We start from the raw sequence: 19,663 nt of genomic DNA on the forward strand, positions 1-19,663 counted from the left end.
AAGTGAATGAGTGAAAGAACACGTGAGAAATAGATTTGATTTTAATATGAAAATGTATTTTCTTTTTTTCTATTTATTTATTTTTAATTTTTTGTTTATTGCAGTAACATTGGTTTATAACATTGTATAAATTTCAGGCGTACATCATTATACTTCTATTTCTGCATAGATTACATCATGTTCACCACCCAAATACTAATTACAACCCATCACCACACACATGTGCCGAATTATCCCTTTCGCCCTCCTCCCTTCCCCCTTCCCCTCTGGTAACCACCAATCCAATCTCTGTCTCTATGTGTTTGTTTATTGTTGTTACTATCTACTACTTAATGAAGGAAATCTTACGGTATTTTGCAAAGTGAAATAAGTCAGAGGGAGAAGGTCAAATATCATATGAAAATGTATTTTCTAATACAGTTGTGCAGAGATTCACAGGCTGCCTCAAGAAGTAGCGATTTTTCTTTCATGGGAGGCCCTCACTTGGGCTTAAAATAGTAGTCCACTTGCCTGGGGCAGGAGTGGGTGAGGAAGAGCGGATTAAAGCATCAGAGGGGTAACTGGATTAAGTGATTTTTAGCCTCCTTGCCAGCCTGAGGCCCTATGATTTGAGTTCTGCCGGGAAAAGTTATGCTTATTACATCATAGACTTCGTCTTAACACATCAGCCATATTCCGATCCATTTTGGAAAAGTTTAGTAATAAATTTCTATAATAATTGCTTCTGTTCAAACCCAAATCTCATTTGATGTTTCTATCTTTCCCTTCTCCTTCTCTTCCTACTCCAGAAAGCTGGTGATTAATATTTCCACTTTACTGTAAGGATGCATAAAGCTTCAGAAAACATAGTAGGAGACAGTGAGGTGAGGTCAGACTTAGAGAAGAAAAATATTTCTGAGATTCTTAGCTTCAACTGTGCCAAAAGTAAATTCAGATTTGATAAATGACACAAAGTCATTACCTCTCCATTTCCCTTTCTGCTGATTCAATTTTTACATGGGCCCAATTTTCCATAGAAACAGATCAGATTTACAGCAAATACAAAGATTGCATCTTTTATTTATGAGGCAAAAACATCTACCCAAGTACTTTTCATTAAAATTGTGTGCCCTGTGATACTGGCTTTCAGAGTATTAGTCAAGCCTTACATAACATTGGTTATTCCTGTGGGAATTAATAAGCAAAGACCTTGACAGTCAATCTCCTCAACACAGTTCCTGAGACTACCAATTCCAACCTTGATCACTTGACTCAGTTTGATAATAAAGTTTTGGGATGCAGTTGTGAGACGTGTGAATGAATACACATGCTCACCATCTTTCCTTCACTCTCCGCCTTCCTTCAAAAGGAACATCCCTTGTGAGAATATCCTCTAGCCCTAAATCAATTCACAGACAACTATGGAACTAGGAAAACAATATGCTATTAACCCGCAATAATTAGAATACAAATAGAAAATTTATTTTGAATCTTATTTCATCCATCAAGAAGGTGTTGAAAAAATTAGGTAGATAAGATAGGGAGTTAGATAGAGGGGGCAAGGCTGGCAAGTGACACCCTGGAGTTGAGAGTACAATCATTGGGAGGGCACCCACACACCAGGCAAACGAGCAGGGAGAGCTGTCCCCACAAACTGGACTGAGTATGACTCTCCTAGGAAGTGTGGGCTGGATGGAGATAATTCCTATCACCTTTAAATTCAAGGCCTGACTCTGAGGACTTAATTCCTGATTAAGTTCCAAGGATGAGCAAGACAAGGGATTAGAGAGAGAATATGAGACAAATGGGGAAAGTCACACAATTTTCAAATGCTTAACGTTTTCCTTTTGTACCATGGCACGCTAGCATTTAAAGACCAGGGAGTAGATGCTGATTTATCTCTCACTGTGCATTCATTCTCACATTTTCTACAGCTTTAAGCAAACCCTGCCAAACAATGTAGTCATTCCTAAGTTCAATGTAACTTCACACATGTCTCTGAGAAAAAAATACACGTGGAAAAAGGATGTGTACGCAAAACAAAAACTACAAGGACGTACTCTTCAGAGCTGTGCTGCTCAGACTTTAATGTGCACACAGATCACCTGGAGATCTTGCTAACACACAGATTTTAGTCCAGTAGGTCTGGATGGGGCCTGAGATTATGCATTTCTAACAAGCTCTCAGGTGTTGCTGTTGCTGCCCGTCCACAGACCACACTCTGAGTAGGTTTTAGACCATGACGTGAAAATTCAGCGTTGGCAGGAAATCTGTGCCCTCAACTTCGTTTCCACTTGTATTTTTTTTCCGAGTCTCTGCACTCTTTCCTTTTTCACTGGTATGAGAAAATTTTAGGACCAAGCACAGTGGGTATAAAAGAAAAGAAAATATTCTAAAATGATAACTTCAAGTGGAGCTGTAATAAGATTTTAAGTGGTCTCAAGGGTAGAGACATAATTTTTGATATGCATGAATTATACATACTTCATGCAAATCATTCAAAAAATACACAGCAGCCTATTTCCTTCCATAAATGAAGCCCTATGTCTGCCTAACTCAAAAGCAGTCCATGTAATTAATGCACACCATACCACCTCATCGTGCAGGTATCTCCAGAGAGTGAAGTGATCTGAACAAGTAAAATTTTCCAGATAGGTTTATCTCTTTAAGTTTCCAAACACATTATTTTTAGTGATTTTTAATGGAAATCTTTCTGGAATTAACATATTCAAGACTTGTTAGATATACAAGACTACGTGCTTCCACACAGTAGAGTCTTAGAATGACCTTTGGGGGTTTCTCAGCTTATCTGAAGCAAACGTCTGCCTCCTTCCTCCAGGATCAGCTGCCACTTCATACTGCTCTCTGATTGCCCTCCTCTTACAATTTTTAATCTGCTGGTTTATTTATATATATATTTTTGCTGTGGAAGATTGGCCCTGAGCTCACATCTGTGCCAATCTTCCTCTATTTGGTATGTGGGTCGCTGCCACAGCATGGCTGATGAGTGGTGTAGGTCCACACCCGGGAACCAAACCCGGGCCACCAAGCAGGGCATGTTGAAGTTAACCACTAGGCCACCAGGCTGGCCCCTGCTTTATTTTTCACATAATGTTCTGGGAAAGATTCTGTGACTGGCTCCCTTCTCATTCCCTTTTTTTTTTTTTTAATGCAGGAGCTCCCTTTCAGGGCTCTGGGTTACTGGTTACCTGAATCAATGCAATCACTCCAGCTTAAAGAAATCACACAGGCTGATCCTCCATTAGGTATCTCTTACTATGACTATCGAATACTCACTGATGCCAGTGTCCTTACAGTACTGGACCAAGTACTGTCCCATGACTTTTAGTAGATGATTATACTCCTGGACATTGAGAAATTCCTGCTTATTATGGGATGGTTCCATGATTTCCAAGGGTATATTAACAATTCCAACCACACCTGCACCAAGTCTGGGGGAATAAATACATACATAAATTTTGTGAAAATTAGCTAAGAAAAAAGAAAAAGCAAATACACCCTGATCTTTGGAAATCAATTTTTAAAAATATAAATTCATTCAGTTGGTCTGGACTGTGTCAACGTTTAACACGTTACACTTGTATTTTGTTAACATTAATCTATGGTAATCCCATGTGTGTTTGGTCCCATAATACAAAATCTCTTAATACATTATTACTGAAGGAATATGACTCCTTTTCCAAACCTATAACCTCACATGGGGAGTCAGGGTGGTGGGAAGAGAAGGCCTTTTAGCATTCGACACCACTAACATGGCTTGCTGCAATAAACTGACATGATCCTCCTAGTGCGACTGGCCAGGCAGTCGGTTTCTTCACCCTCACTTCATCTCTCAGGTTGGATCTCTCCTCCTCCCTACAGAGGTGCATGGGGTGCTCAGTGAGTTCTACTAAAGGAACACAGAGATGGATTATCCCAGAAATTGACAGGCATCTACCTGTTAGCCTGATGGATAAACTCATTCTTCTCACATTTTTAGCAGCTCATGACGTACCTAACTGGGATATTCTGCTTAGTGATATAACCTGTTTCGGGAAAGAGCATCTGGAGTCTAGCCCTTCAGGGGCTCCCCAATGCCCTTGGCACGGCACACAAACCAAGCCTTCTCAATGTGGGGCCACTGCCCATCATGTTTCTCATCACTTTCCCCTTCCACCCTGCCCTCCCTATTCATTCTGTAAGTCTAAGTTGGGACATCGTTTCCTCTAGGAAGCCTGACAACTTCCCCCAGTTTGGTTTACTGCCCCTCCTAAACGTTCTTTTTGCACCTGATACTTGCCTCTAACATATATTCATTCATTCATTCCTTCATGCTCAGGATCTGCCCCTATTCCAGGAACTAGGAATACAGTAATGAACAAGAAAGACAAGGTCCCTGTTTATGAAGTTTCTCTTCTATTGAAGGGTGACAGGCATTAAGGGTGACAAGATCATCTCAGATGGTGATAAGCAGTATGAGGGAAATAAAGCAGGTGCCATAATACGTGAAGAGCTAAGGTGGAGGGGGGTGACGGCAGGGACTAATTTTAATTAGTCCAGGGAGAGCTTCCTGGGGAGGGGACTTTAGTGCTGGTGCCTCAGTGACATGTTAGGACCAGCATTAAGAAGATCTGAGGGCAGAAGGTTCAAGGCAGAGAGATTGCAAGAGCTGAGGCCCTGAGGCGGGAACAGGAAGCCCGCTGGTGTGAAGGGAACGCAGTGAGAGAGTGAGTATGGGCGGGGCAGTCACAGAGCCCAGCAGAGGCCAGATCACTGGAAGACTGCCGTATCCAGTGCTATTCTACATGCATTGGGGTTTTAAGCAAGAGAGTAAACTGATTCATGTTTAAAAGGTCGTTCTTGCTGTTTCCACACAATATATATTATATGTATTTATACACTTGTCCCTCTCATTGGTCTCTGAGCTCCTTAGCAAAGGGCAGTAGGTCTTCACCATCTTGTCTGCAGCGCTTAGCACAGAGCCTGCTGCATGGCACTGCAACACAGTGCTTGCTGAATGAACAAACAAATGAATTGCTAATTCCTTAAGAGTGAGGAAGCAAGATGAAAAATGTTCCCCTGAGCCATCCTACTGGGCACGGTTATCCTGTCTGACTCTGCTCTTCTAGGGTCTCTCATCAGGACTCAACACAATGCATGAAGGCAGCTTGTGGAGTCTCAGACCACTGGGAAAGCACCAGAATGTATTACTCCAGAATCCAAATAGGCTGGAGAGTGGTTAATAACAGACGCGCATGCAGGTAACTGGCAAGAACTCACACGTGCAGGGGCTGCACAAAATGTTAACAGGGTTGTTTTATAAGACTACGGATTTTTCTTTTCTAAAATTTCTTTATTATCCTTGTATTATTTTTAAATTGGCAAAATATTAAAAACTTAACCCAAGCAGGTGGCCCAAGGAATGGTGAAACATCAAGTTGCTCAGGAAATGCACTGAAAAAATTTCCTAAAGTGTGCTTTTTCCTTAGAGCGGGCACGCTGCTCCTCTGATATGATCAATTAGGCAGAAGAACGCCTGCGCACTGATGGGAAGGGTGAGCCGAGGATGCGACACCTGCTCCCATCATGATGAATCACTCCTCGAGCTCCACAGACAGAACCTAACTGCCACCTCCCTTGTCCCGCCTGTGCCTCTGCAAACAAGAGCATACTTACAAGGACTTCAGTTTCAGTTGTGGGCCCACCTTCTCATGCATTTTGATCAGGCGGTTATTACTGTAAATGAACACCCCAGCTTGGCTTCGGTTTTCTATGTTCACTCCAAAGAACAAGGAGAGTGTCCTCACTTTTTTAAATTCTCTAGCATATTTAGAAAAGTTAAAAAAAAAAGTTTTTATTAAATAAAAATATACAGTTTACAAACTGCAAATAGTTAAACTCAGAAGGTAAACATCAAAAGAACCATATATATAAAATATCCAGGTATTTTGCAAAACCTAGTGGGTACGCTCAGTATTTCTGTATAGCCAAGTATTTTGCACGAGCATGACGGCCAATAACTGTACCAGTCAAACACAAGCATTCCTTGATATAAAACCAGTTTGCCAGTTTAAATGAATAAGAACTAGAAAATGCCAAAAGAGTTGTAAGATGTTAACTAGTCTAATATGTACATTGCAGCATTTTGGAAAAATGACGGTTTGACTATTTTAAAATTTAGGCATTTCTAACACTGGATGTGATTTCTATCTTTCAGCATGTTCTCAAACCTCAAATATCCTACATAGATCGGAATGTACCAAATAATATTCTTTAGCTCTCTTTTTCCAAAATCAAATGTAAATCAAAGTTAATAAAGCAAGTTTACAAGGACAACAGATAATGAGCTCCTGTTTTTCTGACTCTGTCCTGCTACACTATGTTTTATGTTACTTTTCTATTAAAAGCATAAAAATAGCAAAATATGACAGAAACAACCACAGTAACAGGAGGCTGCTTGGAGCTATGAAAAGCGCCTGGATGTAAGAACCAGAAAGACAGACCTGGCTTCAACTACAAGCCCATCTTTGCAATAACCATGTGACTATGGATGAGTCAATTCAACTTGCTGCCTCATCTGGAATAATACATACCTAGCCTCTTGGGATGCTGTGAGGACTAATAGAGATAATGTTAAATATAAACTTGGACCAGATGAGGCGTTTAGCAAATGTTATTTTCCTTTCCCAACCAAGGATAGTACCAAATAGAACTTTTCCTCCACCATCTTGTAGCTCCCCACAAAAACAGCTTTTTCTTGTCAAATTCATGAGCATGTGTTATTACAATGGGCATAATGTGCTGACTGGACTGATTAAATGTATCCATCATTAAAGGGCAATGATAAAGTTCTGTCAGTCCTTCCATGTGGACAGGATATACAGAGTACATTAGACTTTCTGAGGAAGTTATTGACATTGGTTAATATATTATATATTTTTAAATGTGTGTATATCTAGGGTTAACCATATACGAATCAAACTTTTAAAAATAAATGTCTACTCAATAATTAGATCCCATCTCTTCACCAAAAAGGAATACTAACTATGAAAGGGACTCCGAAACAGGATGTTAACAGGATATGATATAAGCCTTTTGCTATAAAAACAAGTTCACACCAACTGGTATTATTATTAATAAAATAGGCTGGTCACCTTTCAGGCATTGTGACTACCAGCTTTTTCTTTCTGAAGACTTTAAAGAGGCTTTTGCTTTTCAGTGAAGATTTCTATGACATTTACTTAATATTTATTTTGATAAATGCATAACTAACATTTCAAATTTAAGCTTTGAGGAAAGTTATGGTTGTATAGCACTTCATGGTTCACAAAAAAATAATGCTGAAAACTAGTAATACTTCCCTAAGAATTTGTTTCTCAAAGTTATCACAGTTTTCAAAATCTGACCTTACTTGGACAACGGTGATTATTCTCAGTTTAACTTATTTAACATCTGAGCTGCAGAGCAAGTTAACTGTACAAATTTAAAATAATGGTTTTGTAATATAGGCTTGCTGTTTTATTTTAACTGTATAGAAGTGATACATTTACTTGAAACATTTTCTATCTTAAATTTTAAGCAGTGCTAGAAGAGGGAAGAAACAGGGACCCACCCTCCAGAGTTTAAATGGCAAAGGACACAGAGAAAGTGCAGTTTAGTCAGCTGATCCCCTGGGCAGTTCACTTCTTCATCCAGTCAGACACTGAACTAATTTTTCAGTCTGTATTCAGAAGTTTTAACATTATGTAAACACATGTGTATATACAAATACATATTTATAAACACTTTACATTGATTATGTTCGTTGGGGGATTTTGATCATATTATGCTTAATATCATAAGATGTCACAGGCTGAGAAAGAGAAACTATCACAATAACCACCAAATCTGCCTACTCAGAAATCAAAATTTGTTTAACATAGCACAGAGGATTCCGGCAAACAGAAAATCTTCTGTCTTACCTCCGTTTCTCTTTAAGAATATTATGCTTCACTTCTACATCTTCCAAAGCTTTCTTTAACACATCCTGGAGAAGTACATTTGGTTAGGAGCAAATATAATGCCATTAAATTAACAAAAGCTGAGCTGATACTTATTATCCTATTATCCAAATGTGTCACAGGAGCAGCAGCAATAGTTCACATTGCCTGATACAATTCTACCAGGGCAGATAATAAATACTTGATAAACAATTAAGTTCCAATACCTAAGAAGACAAACCAAATCCCAGCCCACGGTTCTCTTTTTGCACATACTCTGACGTCCTCTCTGCCTTTTAGAGAAAGAGCCACTGCTCCCTGTAATGTCACAACGGCTTTCACACAAGCTATGTGAAAGTTTGGGAAAGTCATTCAATGTACCTAGACTCTGGCTTCTGTCTATGAGAACAGAAAATGCTGAATCATGTGACTTTCTTCAAGAAAAAAATTGTAATTAAAAAATTCTGTCAGTAGCCAAAAGAAATGTCTTCTTTATATCAAGTTCCAGATACCCCTAACTAATACTCCCCAAACTTTCCCTTTATAGAATATCCCGTCCCTCTGCTTTCTCCCTTTAGGAGTGCTTCAGTGCCACTGCCCACCTGTCTTTCGTATCTTCTCTTTTAGTTTGATATATTGGCTCATTCACTGTTCTCTCTATAGTATACTCCCTCTAACCAGGCAGAAAAAAATAATGTAATATTATTATTTCACAAATAAGAAGAGACTTTTAATGTGTTCCATCCACCTGATGTGAAAGATGGGCATCTCATTTGGTGGGTATACCACTGGGAATGAACATTATTTTCACTGACTTTAAAGTAAAAGAAAATGGTAAATGGTTGGTAAGTATTTCACTTCATATGCAACCACTCAACTGCCTGGAGGAATTTAAGAGGTCAAAAGCCAGGTCATTCTGCTTTGCTCTTTTCTCTGCGTTAAAGAAACCAGCGTGCATCAGAGCAACAAAGCAAGCTGGTCAAAGACTTCCCCACCCTTCTTGTCAAGGCGCTCAGAGCACAGAACAAAGAGGTGGAGAGAGGTAACTGGCCAAAATAAGAAGAAAGCAAGGTCCCGACCCATTAGAAAGAGTCTGTTTCTCTTGTCTCTCAAATACATAAAGCCAGGGAAATTGATTTCTTAGACACAAAATTTAAAAAGCTTAAACTTTTCTTTAAAAATCGATAACATAGGATAGGTCTACCTTTAACACAAAAAAAAACAAGCAAAAAGAGAAAAGTAAGAGAATTTTGGGAAAGCCACAGATAGGGCATTGCCATGTACTACTCTTTGATTTCATCCTCTACTCATGACTGTCAGCTATAAGAGCTCTTTATCAGACACAGCCCTGGTCCTTGAAAGTTTAAGGGCAAATCACAAAAAAGATTCATATATTGAGTCTGTAGAAGAGGATAAAGAAAAGGTGAAATGAAGCATTTATTTCTCCATATACCTATTTATCCCTTTGTACGCAAGCCAATAAACGTGTAGCTTAATGATTCATCGTGGTAGAAAGCTTTGTACCATATTTTTGGTAAAAGCTAGCAAACTTACAATACATGTCCTGCAGCAATATTTTTTTCATCTTAGTTGCCATGCATTATAATTAATAATAATAGTTCTTTATAACCCATCTTACTCATGGGCATATTGCAAGGATTACAGAGCATGTTTACGAACTGTGTGGAGCAACTCATAAAAAAAGAGCTTTGTAAGCTGGGAGTACTGTTATTAATATTCATAATTATAGTACATAATTCTCAGCACGAGAAAGAGGGATTGCTCATTAGTCTTCTCCTCGCTCTCCCCATTAATCTGAGTCCGTAGGGAGCTAAAATTTGAAAAGATATTTTCAAGGAGACTTGATGGGCTAGTTTTTCCTGCTAGATTTTCATTATTTCCTCCTTTTCTTACATTATTTTTCTTTTCATTTTAAAGAAATGACTTGCGATGCTCTTCCCCACTGTTCCAAATTCACCCTGTGTTTTGTTCGTCTCTGCTCTCTGCCTCAGCCTTCTCCCACTTGCTGAATTCCCTTCTCTCTCTGCACTCATCTATTCTGTTTACCTGTGTTAAAATCAACTTAATCTTCTGAGCTTGTCTGTGTCTAAAAGTTTAGGAAGTAAATGATAAGAGACAACCGTGTATGGGAAAGAGCAAATGACACTGTTTGCCATTTAAGAAGACTACTCTATATGTCATACCTTGGCGGGAGAAGACAAAGCAATTCTGTCAGACTGGTTTACTTCGATTTGTGCTTCTTTCAGTGCGAGCTCAGCTAGAAGCAGGAGCAAGATAATTATAATAGAGTGAGATTCCTTCAAGCAATTGTAAGAGAGCATTACATACCTCTACAGCCAGGACCAGGGAGAACAGCTTACAGATAATAATCTCAGAAAATCCTATATTCCTTCCAAAGCTCTTGCATTCCAAGTCTATGTAGCCATACTGGGCTTCCTCTTAGGCAGGACAATTTACAGGCACAAATATATACATACAAATTCACAAGCCATGACTGAGTGTTTGGCTGATGGAAAACTCTCTAAATCCATGAACTATGGATGTAGAGCTAGTCCTCACTCCTGGATCACTGGGAAAGGACGGCTTTGCTCCTGCTGTGGGAGGAATGAACGTGTAGAACATTCTTTCTTAAAGTGGATGCAATGCTAGTCTCTAAAATGATCTAATTCAGCATCATGACAACCAGAGCTTCTAATATGAATCTAGTTCCAAATGTGTACTTGGAACTTGGGTCATACTTATAAAAATAAATAATATCATAATTAAACAAAACCAGAGATAGAAAATATGTTATGAAGTTCCTTAGAGATAGGAATTGCATTTGATTAATTGTGGTCATTCCTACATTGCCTAGAGCAGTGTAAATCTGAGAACAAGTGCTCAATTAATGTTTGCTGAATGAATGAACAATAATGATGTAGCCACAGGTAATTACACACCAATCTTTACCGCTTCTTCTGCCTTTTTAACTTCATTTTTAAATGCTCCCTTAAAAGAAGATGTAACATACAGATACTTTCTGAAAAGGAAAACAAAAAAACATAATCAAGTCAGATTATCATTTTAAAGGATATAATATGAGAATATTCTTTAGAAAGACTATATACTCCAGAGACATGTAATTATTAAGAAAGATTCATCAAGTAAGTTGCATCCAGCTGGTAAATCAGCAAACTTTATACCTAAGAAGAAATTCCTCGCCTTTTAATACTTGGCAATTTTGCTTTTGTCAGGGAACTTCAGGAGAGAGATAAGAAAATCTCTGCCCACACAAATGTTCACTTACACATATAAAATAGGTTAATTTTCTTAAAAAGAAAATTTTCTATGCAACTGCTCCATTACCAAAGTTTCTGGTTAACATACATAGCCCTCTCACCCAGATCATCACTGACAATGGATAAACTGCTTCTCCCAGTCCCCAAGCAATTATCTCTAAATGAAATCTTCAGAAACCACACATTAATATACCATTTTAAACTACTAAAACACATTTTCTACTTTATTGCTCAAGAAGCCTGTTTTCAAGGTCCATTGTTTTGGTGAGAGCAAAGACACTCTAGAAAAATCAAGGAAATAGAAAAAAATATATATATGTGTATGTGTGTGTGTGTGTGTGTGTAACTACATAAATTTCAAAGTTTATAAAGCAAAATATAGGTGAGAAAAGCTCTGTAGAACACAGGTTCTCTAAATGCAGTTGATTCCTGGAACCCAGGATTTTACATGTTGGTTTAAATCATTGCAGAGAGAAAAATTCCAGAACATTATTTGGCTTGAGATGGCTCAAAGCTCTGGACACCTCATTCTATAACGTTTTGCCTCATACCCCTATAGACTCAGGAGTTCACCATCTCTGATATCTTCAATGTTTAGGAAGGCATAAAATTTTCAGCGAGAGGTAGATGGAGACCTGTAGAACATCTCCTGAAGCCAAAATGTCTTAAGACACATAAAAAGAGGCATTTCCTCAGGCAGAAGGAAGAGTCTAAATCTATATGCCCCAATGAGTTTATGGCCAAGGATTGGTAAAATATGGCCCATGGGCCAAACTGGGCTAGCCACTTGTTTTGGTACAGCCTGAGACCTAAGAGTGGTTTTTTATTCTTAAAAGATTATAAATAATAATAATAATAAAGGAAAAATAAGAATAGCAAAAGAGATTGGATGTGCCTAGATATTTACTATCAGGTCCTTTACAGAAAAGGTTTGCTGATCCCTGGAATGTATGCTAACGGCCATGGCTTTTGAATGATAGCTTGATCTAGAATTGCCTTTATATGTTCTGACTTTTAAACAATGTAAGCAAATTCTTCACTATACAAACAGGTCACATGTAATTTAAGTTTTGTTAGCTGGAGTCTGTTTATAGTTTGGTTAAGACTCTCTTCCGTTATCTCAACAGAAGCAGTACAGATATACTCAAGACAGAAAAACCTTCATGATGAAGTGTTAAGAGTCGGGCTTCCTGGAGCCCATCTGCCTGGGTTAAAGGACTTGGTGTGCCCCTTACTAGGAGTGGAAGACTAGGAAAGTTACTTCATTTTCTGTGATTCCATTTCCTTACCTGTAATGGGGATGATAACAATGGTATATACCTCATAGGGTTGTTATGAGAATTAAAGATGTCAATACAGCTAAAGAACCTAGAACAATGCTGGTTCACAGTAAGTACTTGATATGTGTTATTATTATCTAATAATAATAACATATTAGATATGTTAAAAATATTTTCTAAAAAATGAAAATGAAATCAAGGAGAAAGTGTTTGAACAATGAGGTAATCCTTTAAAGAGGATATGAATTAAACTATTCAAGCATTTTTACAGACTATGTGTTTACAGCCATAGAAAGTAAAGGTAGCACAAAAGGTGCTAACTCTGCATTAGTGCTTAATTTTAAACAACAAAGACTAAAAAAATGTGCTCTCTTCATAGTCTGTGTCATTGAGATAACCTGGTCCCAGATGATTTGCACATCTCAGATGACCTGCCTACCAGGTGACAATTTAAATTTTACAGCTGGGGGCCGGCCCAGCGGCATAGTGGTTAAGTTCATGCATTCCACTTTGGTGGCCTAAGTTTGCTGGTTCTGATCCTGGGTGCAGACCTACTCACCACTCATCAAGCCATGCTGAGGTGGCGTCCCACATCGAAGAATTAGAAGGACCTACAACTAGGATATACAACTATGTACTGGGGTTTTGAGGAGAAAAAAGAAAAAGAGGAAGATTGGCAACAGATGTTAACTCAGGGCCAATCTTCCTCAAAAAAAAATTTTTTTTTACAATCGTTCACAACAATTAAGAAAGGTAACTACGAAACATATGTAACTTTGTAAATCCAGTGTAATGAATCTACCCATTCTCATAAAGGAAAGAATTTTCAGTCAAATCTCCATCCATAATCGGGAGCCTCCACCAGCCTAACACATCTATTTTTTTCCTACTAGTATACCCTTGAAGACAAAAATGCCCTTGAGAGCCAGAGTAATGCATCCACTAGAGGACCAGGACAAGAATCCATCCAGCTCTGTTTGTTCCTTAGTCCTTGCAAGTGATGGCAAGGGAAGGGTGTTCCCTCCAGGACTGGGCCTCCAGCTCCTCAGTGATTAGAATTTTTTCCAAACTCATCTCCCAAACTTTGCATTTACCTTACCTCTGCCCAAACCCTAGGCTGCAGCCTCCGTCATCATACTGTTTCTTCCTTCTCTGTAAACTGTGCCTTGTTTGGCCTCCACTCTTCCTCACACATTTTACTTTCTACCTCCTACTCTTTTCTATCAATGCAATTGTATTCAAATATTTTGTTTATGTCCACTTTCTACATAAAACGACTTATTGAATATTTTCTTTCTAAAAGAGTTTAAAAAACATAAGGTCAATGAAAAGTATTGAGGGAAATGAAAACTAAAACAATATAAAAGTTTTGTTCCTTAGAATGGCAAAAATGAAGAAAATACTGTTAATAACAAGTGTGGATTTAGAACCAGACAAAGGCTCACTCTGACACACTGACGGTGTACGAACAAATTGGTATCTACTTCTTGGAGGGTAAATTAACAGGCATCCATCAAAATCCGTGATGTACCTATCTTCTAATCGACAAATTTACTTCTATAATCTGTTCTACAGAAATAATTGCATAAGAGCATAAATATACTTATGTCCAATGATGCCTGAGCATGTCCAGTTTAGCATTGTAACAATAAAAATCCTAATAATCCTAAATATACATCAACAAAGAAATAGTTAAATAAGCCATAGAGTACTATGCAATATATTTAACAATGACAGAGAAAGATCGCCAAGAGATAATTTGTAAGTGAAAAGAGCAAGGTACATACAATTTTATGTTTTAAAAAAGAACTCTGTGTGTGTGTGTATGTGTGTGTTTGTGTGTGTGTATCAATGTGCAGAAGACAATCTGGAAGAGTATTTATTAAACTCCTAGCAGAGGTTCTCCTTTGGGAAGATTATGGATTGCCAGAGCACAGAGTGAATGACAAGTGGTAAAGGGGGCTTTTAGTTATTTGATTTTTTGCAATATCTAACTCTGTATTGTTTGAATTTTTATTAATTTTACTATTTTAGGAGCAAAATAGAACTCCTCCCCCTCAAGAGAAATAAAAATATGAGAAAATATTGAGTAATTTTTAAGGTTTTATGTTGCAGAAGTGGAGAGGATAACATAACATAGCATTTTGAGTGATTATTTTGATCAGAACCACCTGCAGAAATTGAAACTTTCACTGGTAAAATTTGTCTAAAATATTTTGGCTAATATAAAATACAATATTTTAAAATTTTAAGTTGAAAAACCAGACTACAAGTAAAGGAAACTACAGTTCTGAATTTTTATTTATACAGAAAAAATTAGCCCATGTTATGAATCATAACTACATTACAGTATTCACGACCATAGTTATTTTTTTTAACTATGAGTTTACCTGGCTTAGTCATACTGTAACATAGTTATAGTCCTTAATTATTCATCAAAACATGTGAAGAGGCATGATCAAGAATTTTCTGGCTAGTATAATTTGACAGCTAGACCTGGATGTCAAATAGACTCTCAAACTTAGTATGTCCAGGACAAATGAAGAGAACGCCATTCACCATTGCTCCTAACCCCCACACCTGCACCCCCACAATCATTCCCAAGTTTTGTTCAGGGAAAAACTCAGAAGGCATTCATGACTCCTCACTTTCTCTCCACCTCACATCCAACCCATCAGCGTGTTGTTGGCTTGGAGTCGTGTCGGCTCTCTCTTTACAACGTATCTGTAACCTGAACTCTTATTACTTCCACCACTCCCACCCCATCTCAAGTCACTGAAATTTCTCAACTAGAACACAGTAATGGTATCCTACCTAATCTCCTTCCTCCCTCCCTGCCCCATAAGATCAATTCTCCACTCAGCAGCCAGAGTAATTTTTGACAAACATAAATCAAGTAATGTCACTCCTCAAAAGTCTTTACACTCTCAGCACAAGTGCTTCTTCTTGTCATGTTGTTCAAGGCCCTATAGGATCCGCCCCCATCTCCCTCATCTCTTCTCAATCACTGTGCTCAGCTATACTAGCCTTTCCCCTCTGCCTTTACCTGATCTTCTCTTCCTGGAAACATCTGCCCATAAAATTCCTGCATGACTCACTGTGGTATCCACCCTCCAGGATGTCCTCTAATGGTTCTCACCTTCTGATATTCATGCCTTTGTGTACTGCCCCCCACAGTGAATCCAGGCTGGGCTGTGTGACTAAAAGAATACAGAAGAAGTGATGGTCGTGTGACTTTTGAGGCTAGGTTCTAAAGGATTGCAGTTTCTACTTTGTTCTCTTGAATTGCACACTCTGGTGGAAGCTAATCCTTGTGCCATGAAAATACTTAGGTAACCCTGTGCAGTGGCCCTTGTAACGAGGAACCCACCTGCCAGCAGTGTGGGTCAGCCACCTTGGATGCGTATACTCTAGCTCCCATCAAACGATCAGCAGCTCCAGCGAAAACCTCTCAGCAACTTCATGAGAGATCCCAAAACAAAACCATCCTATAGAGCCACTGTCAAATTACTGACCCACAGAAACTGAGGGTTAAGCCAATGAATTTTGGGGTGATTTTTTACACAGCGATAGAGAACACATTCACTCTCTCAGTTTATCCAACTCTCTGCTCAAAAGTTATTCACTTAAAAGTAACTTTGGGCCAGCCCTGTGGTACAGTGGTTAAGTCCAGGGCGCTCTGATTTGGTGGTCCGAGTTTGAGCGTTTGGATCTTGGGCGCGGACATACGCCACTCGTCAAGCCATGCCATGGAGGCGACCCACATACAAAAAAATAGAGGAAGATTGGCACAGATGTTAGCTCAGATTGAATCTTCCAAACCAAAAAAAAAAAGTAACTTCCTTCCTTGATTTCCTATCGAAATAGTCATCTAATCCCCCCATAAATCTCTATTTCTTGCCTTAGTTTTTTAAATAGTACTTAGATTTACCCGCTATTTTATCAGTTTTCTTTTTTTTTTTTTTTTTTACTGATTGTCTTTTCCCCAACTAGAATGAAAGCTTCATGAGGGCAGGAAATTTTCCTTGTTGCTTGTGCTGCATTCCAAAAGCCTACAAGATTGCCTCGCACAAAGCAGTCATTCTATCCACTCCTTATTATCCATTTGTATAATAACAACTACTATTTGTTCACAAACATGTTGGGAACCATGCTGAGCATTTTTATGTTTAAAATAAAACATATTTTTATTTTAATCCTCAAAACAACCGTAAGGGGTAGAGGCATTCCCAATGCACAGTGGAGAAGAGTCAGGCTTTGCTGAAGGTCCACAACTAGTAAATGACAAAATCGCAACTCACAGACAAGTTTAGCTGATCGAAATTTTGCTTTCAACTACTTTTGTGTATTGAAAGATTGAATAACTTAAGATTATACAAACTCATGAAGGGATACATAAAATACACAGCTTACAAAAAAGGCGCTTTTAAAACCTTATTAGTCTATCTAGGTAGGTGGGATGTGAGAGGGTGGGCAGCATTCCTAAAAAATGAAAAGAGCGTCCCAGAAGCACAGTGCTGCAGAGTATTCAACAGCAGACCATAAACTTAGTGTCCCTGAATAACTTAAAAAGGATCATGCTGCTCCTATGAAAGTGGGGTGACTCCAAGTCCATGTCACTCGGGCTGCTGTCAGTGTTATGGGCTAATGGTAAAGCAGTGTTAATAGAGAAAGATCTTCAGACACTTTGGCTCTGTCTCAAAGAGCTTTCAAAAGTGACCATTTTATGTCCTTCTTTAGTCCTAATGTGGAGAGATTTGATGCCTGTATAAATCTGAGAGTTATTTCTCTACTAAAGCTAAAGAATTCAAAGCTAAAGAAAATCAGTAACATCTGTTGCCTACAATCAAGTAATGTAGCCATATATTAACTTGTCTATATTATATAGATAAACAATATTTAAGATCCCAAGAATTACAGACTTATAAAATCAGCTGAAATTCTTCCCAAAGTGATCATTTCTTCTACAATCTGGACTCTTCCATGGACAAATCTGTCCTCATCTTGGATGGGAGTGCTTTCCACTGCTGAAGAGCACGAACTTCATTAATCTCATGCCACACTCATGGCCCTCTCTGAGTTGCTATACCTTGTGACATGTGTGTCTGAAGACACTAAATTTGCCATGCTGGACACACTAGATTTAGGATTCTGGACATTAAATCTGCTAACTGGATCAGGAACTGGTGTTCAACCAGAAGAAGCTATATGAGTGATCAAATCCCCTTGATCTGTGTTGTCCTCAAACTCTGTCCAATAGGGAAGCTTTGAATTTGATGGTGGAAAACCCACTCTTAGAGGAGCAAGTACTAAGTACCTCCAGCAAGGACAGCTCACTAGAGCCCAGGTGTATCCTAAGCAACACGGGGCTGTTGTTTCTGTTCTCTAGAATATCCCAGTCATGGAAACATTGTGGCAAAGGTGACCGTGAGGGGGCTGTATGGTGTCCTGCTACTTGACTTCTCTGAATACCCTTATACTAAACACCAATGGAAAAAGGTTATCTGTGTGTCTCTGCCTTGCCAAAACAGCCTAACACTCGCATGCTGAGCTAGCTCTCTCTTCTACTTCTATCCAGCTATCCAAGTTCTGCCTTTCACATTTTCACTCAGGCCTTAAGTCTTCTCTCCTCCATGGAATGATGCTCAATTCCATCAATAACCCCCTACCAGATAGTTGCTTTCCTGTAAACTAGTAAATCTGCATCTCTCCTAATGCATTCCCATCTGAATAATACCCTCCAGACATGGTATAAGTAGGACATGGTTTATTGGTACAATCACCATCTTGTTCTGCTCACTAAGTTTCATAAATATTTTTTGCAACCCTGTCACACTATCCACTTATACCAAGCTTGTGGTCAATTAAAACATCAATGCTTTTTTATGTAAGTCTGCCCGGTCTATTCTAACACAATAGATATTTTTAATCTAAATGCAGGTCTGTACATTATCTATGCCACATTTATCTTTTGGACTTCAACTCTTTCACATCTTGTTTCTGTTATGCTTGAGAGAAGATATTCCTCCTAATTAATGGTCAACTATGAATTCAAACATGTTTGTTTTTTATCCAAGTTACTGATAAAAATTCTGAACAGAATATGATCAAGAAAGGAAACCAATGACATGACACCAAAAATTCTCCTCTAGTCCTCTCTGAACTTGTTAGAGACATTAGGGTGAAGCAGCTAAAACAGCTGTAAGTCTACTCAAACAGTTACAATCTAGTCTTCTTTTCCTCGTTTCATACAAAAATACAGAAAAATAACTGACCATGAAGTACAGTCATGTATGCTCATCAGTAATATTTCAGGGTTCATTTTTAGAAGTTTACTGGAGCCTGGGTGGCCAAGTGGATGGAGTATTTAATCAATTTTAATACCTTTTAAATGCCTCTACTTTGGTCAAATAGAGTCATTCCCAGCTCTTAATTTGTTCTGATATAGCCATTAGAGCTACAGTGCCTTTTAGGAAAGAAAGAAAGTAAGGGTTATCCCACTAGAGGTTAGATAATGTAGAGGGAACTCCACATAGTTCTTACACAAAACTTTTGCCACCAGAGAACCTGTGAGGGAAATTATATGCAAGGAAATATGGCAAATGGAGAGAGAGGTAAGCCTAAGGGATAAAGCCATGAAAGATTAAATCTGTCCATGCTGTAGATACCAAATATCAGATTTAAGAGTTTATCAGAGCCCCATATGAAACTTGGCAAAGGTTCAAGCCTCCTTAATATCTTTTAGGGAACAAAATAAATATTTACATTATATCTACTTCCTGGTAATATATATCTAAGAATATCACTTTGAAAGGTGAATAAAAAATATGCTAGAATGGGAAACAGCCATCACTTGATATAAGTAATTTAGGTAGATGTAATTCAATTTACTATAATTCCCTCAGAAAAGAGAGACAAATCCACATTTTTCATTGGCTTAAACCATTTTTTACCCAAACTCACTAAGAGAGGAAAAATTTAATTTGAAAAGATCAGCCTTATTGATTGATCCAGGAGACCCTTGGTACTCCCCAGGAGAATAAGACTGATGAAAAGGAAGCATCACTTTGATATGAATTAGGCAATGAACAGAAAGATTTCTAGAGTAAGTCTCAGTCTTAGTATA

General features: G+C 38.4%; 1 protein-coding gene across 1 annotated transcript in view; it reads right to left on the bottom strand.

The window, feature by feature from the left end:
- The window catches only part of MORC1 (MORC family CW-type zinc finger 1), a 159,898-nt gene that overhangs the window by 92,943 nt on the left and 47,292 nt on the right, over positions 1–19,663 (bottom strand). Inside the window, exons 10-14 of the mRNA XM_087439421.1 lie at positions 10,919–10,998; positions 10,163–10,236; positions 7,941–8,005; positions 5,656–5,799; positions 3,277–3,431 (exon numbers count right to left, since the gene is read on the bottom strand). Of these exons, the coding sequence (XP_087295547.1) occupies positions 3,277–3,431; positions 5,656–5,799; positions 7,941–8,005; positions 10,163–10,236; positions 10,919–10,998 (518 nt within the window). The remainder of the gene's footprint in view (positions 1–3,276; positions 3,432–5,655; positions 5,800–7,940; positions 8,006–10,162; positions 10,237–10,918; positions 10,999–19,663) is intronic.

The sequence above is a fragment of the Ceratotherium simum genome, chromosome 15 (genome assembly GCF_057802395.1).
Source record: "Ceratotherium simum simum isolate JZ-2026a chromosome 15, ASM5780239v1, whole genome shotgun sequence".
Lineage (NCBI taxonomy): Eukaryota > Metazoa > Chordata > Mammalia > Perissodactyla > Rhinocerotidae > Ceratotherium > Ceratotherium simum.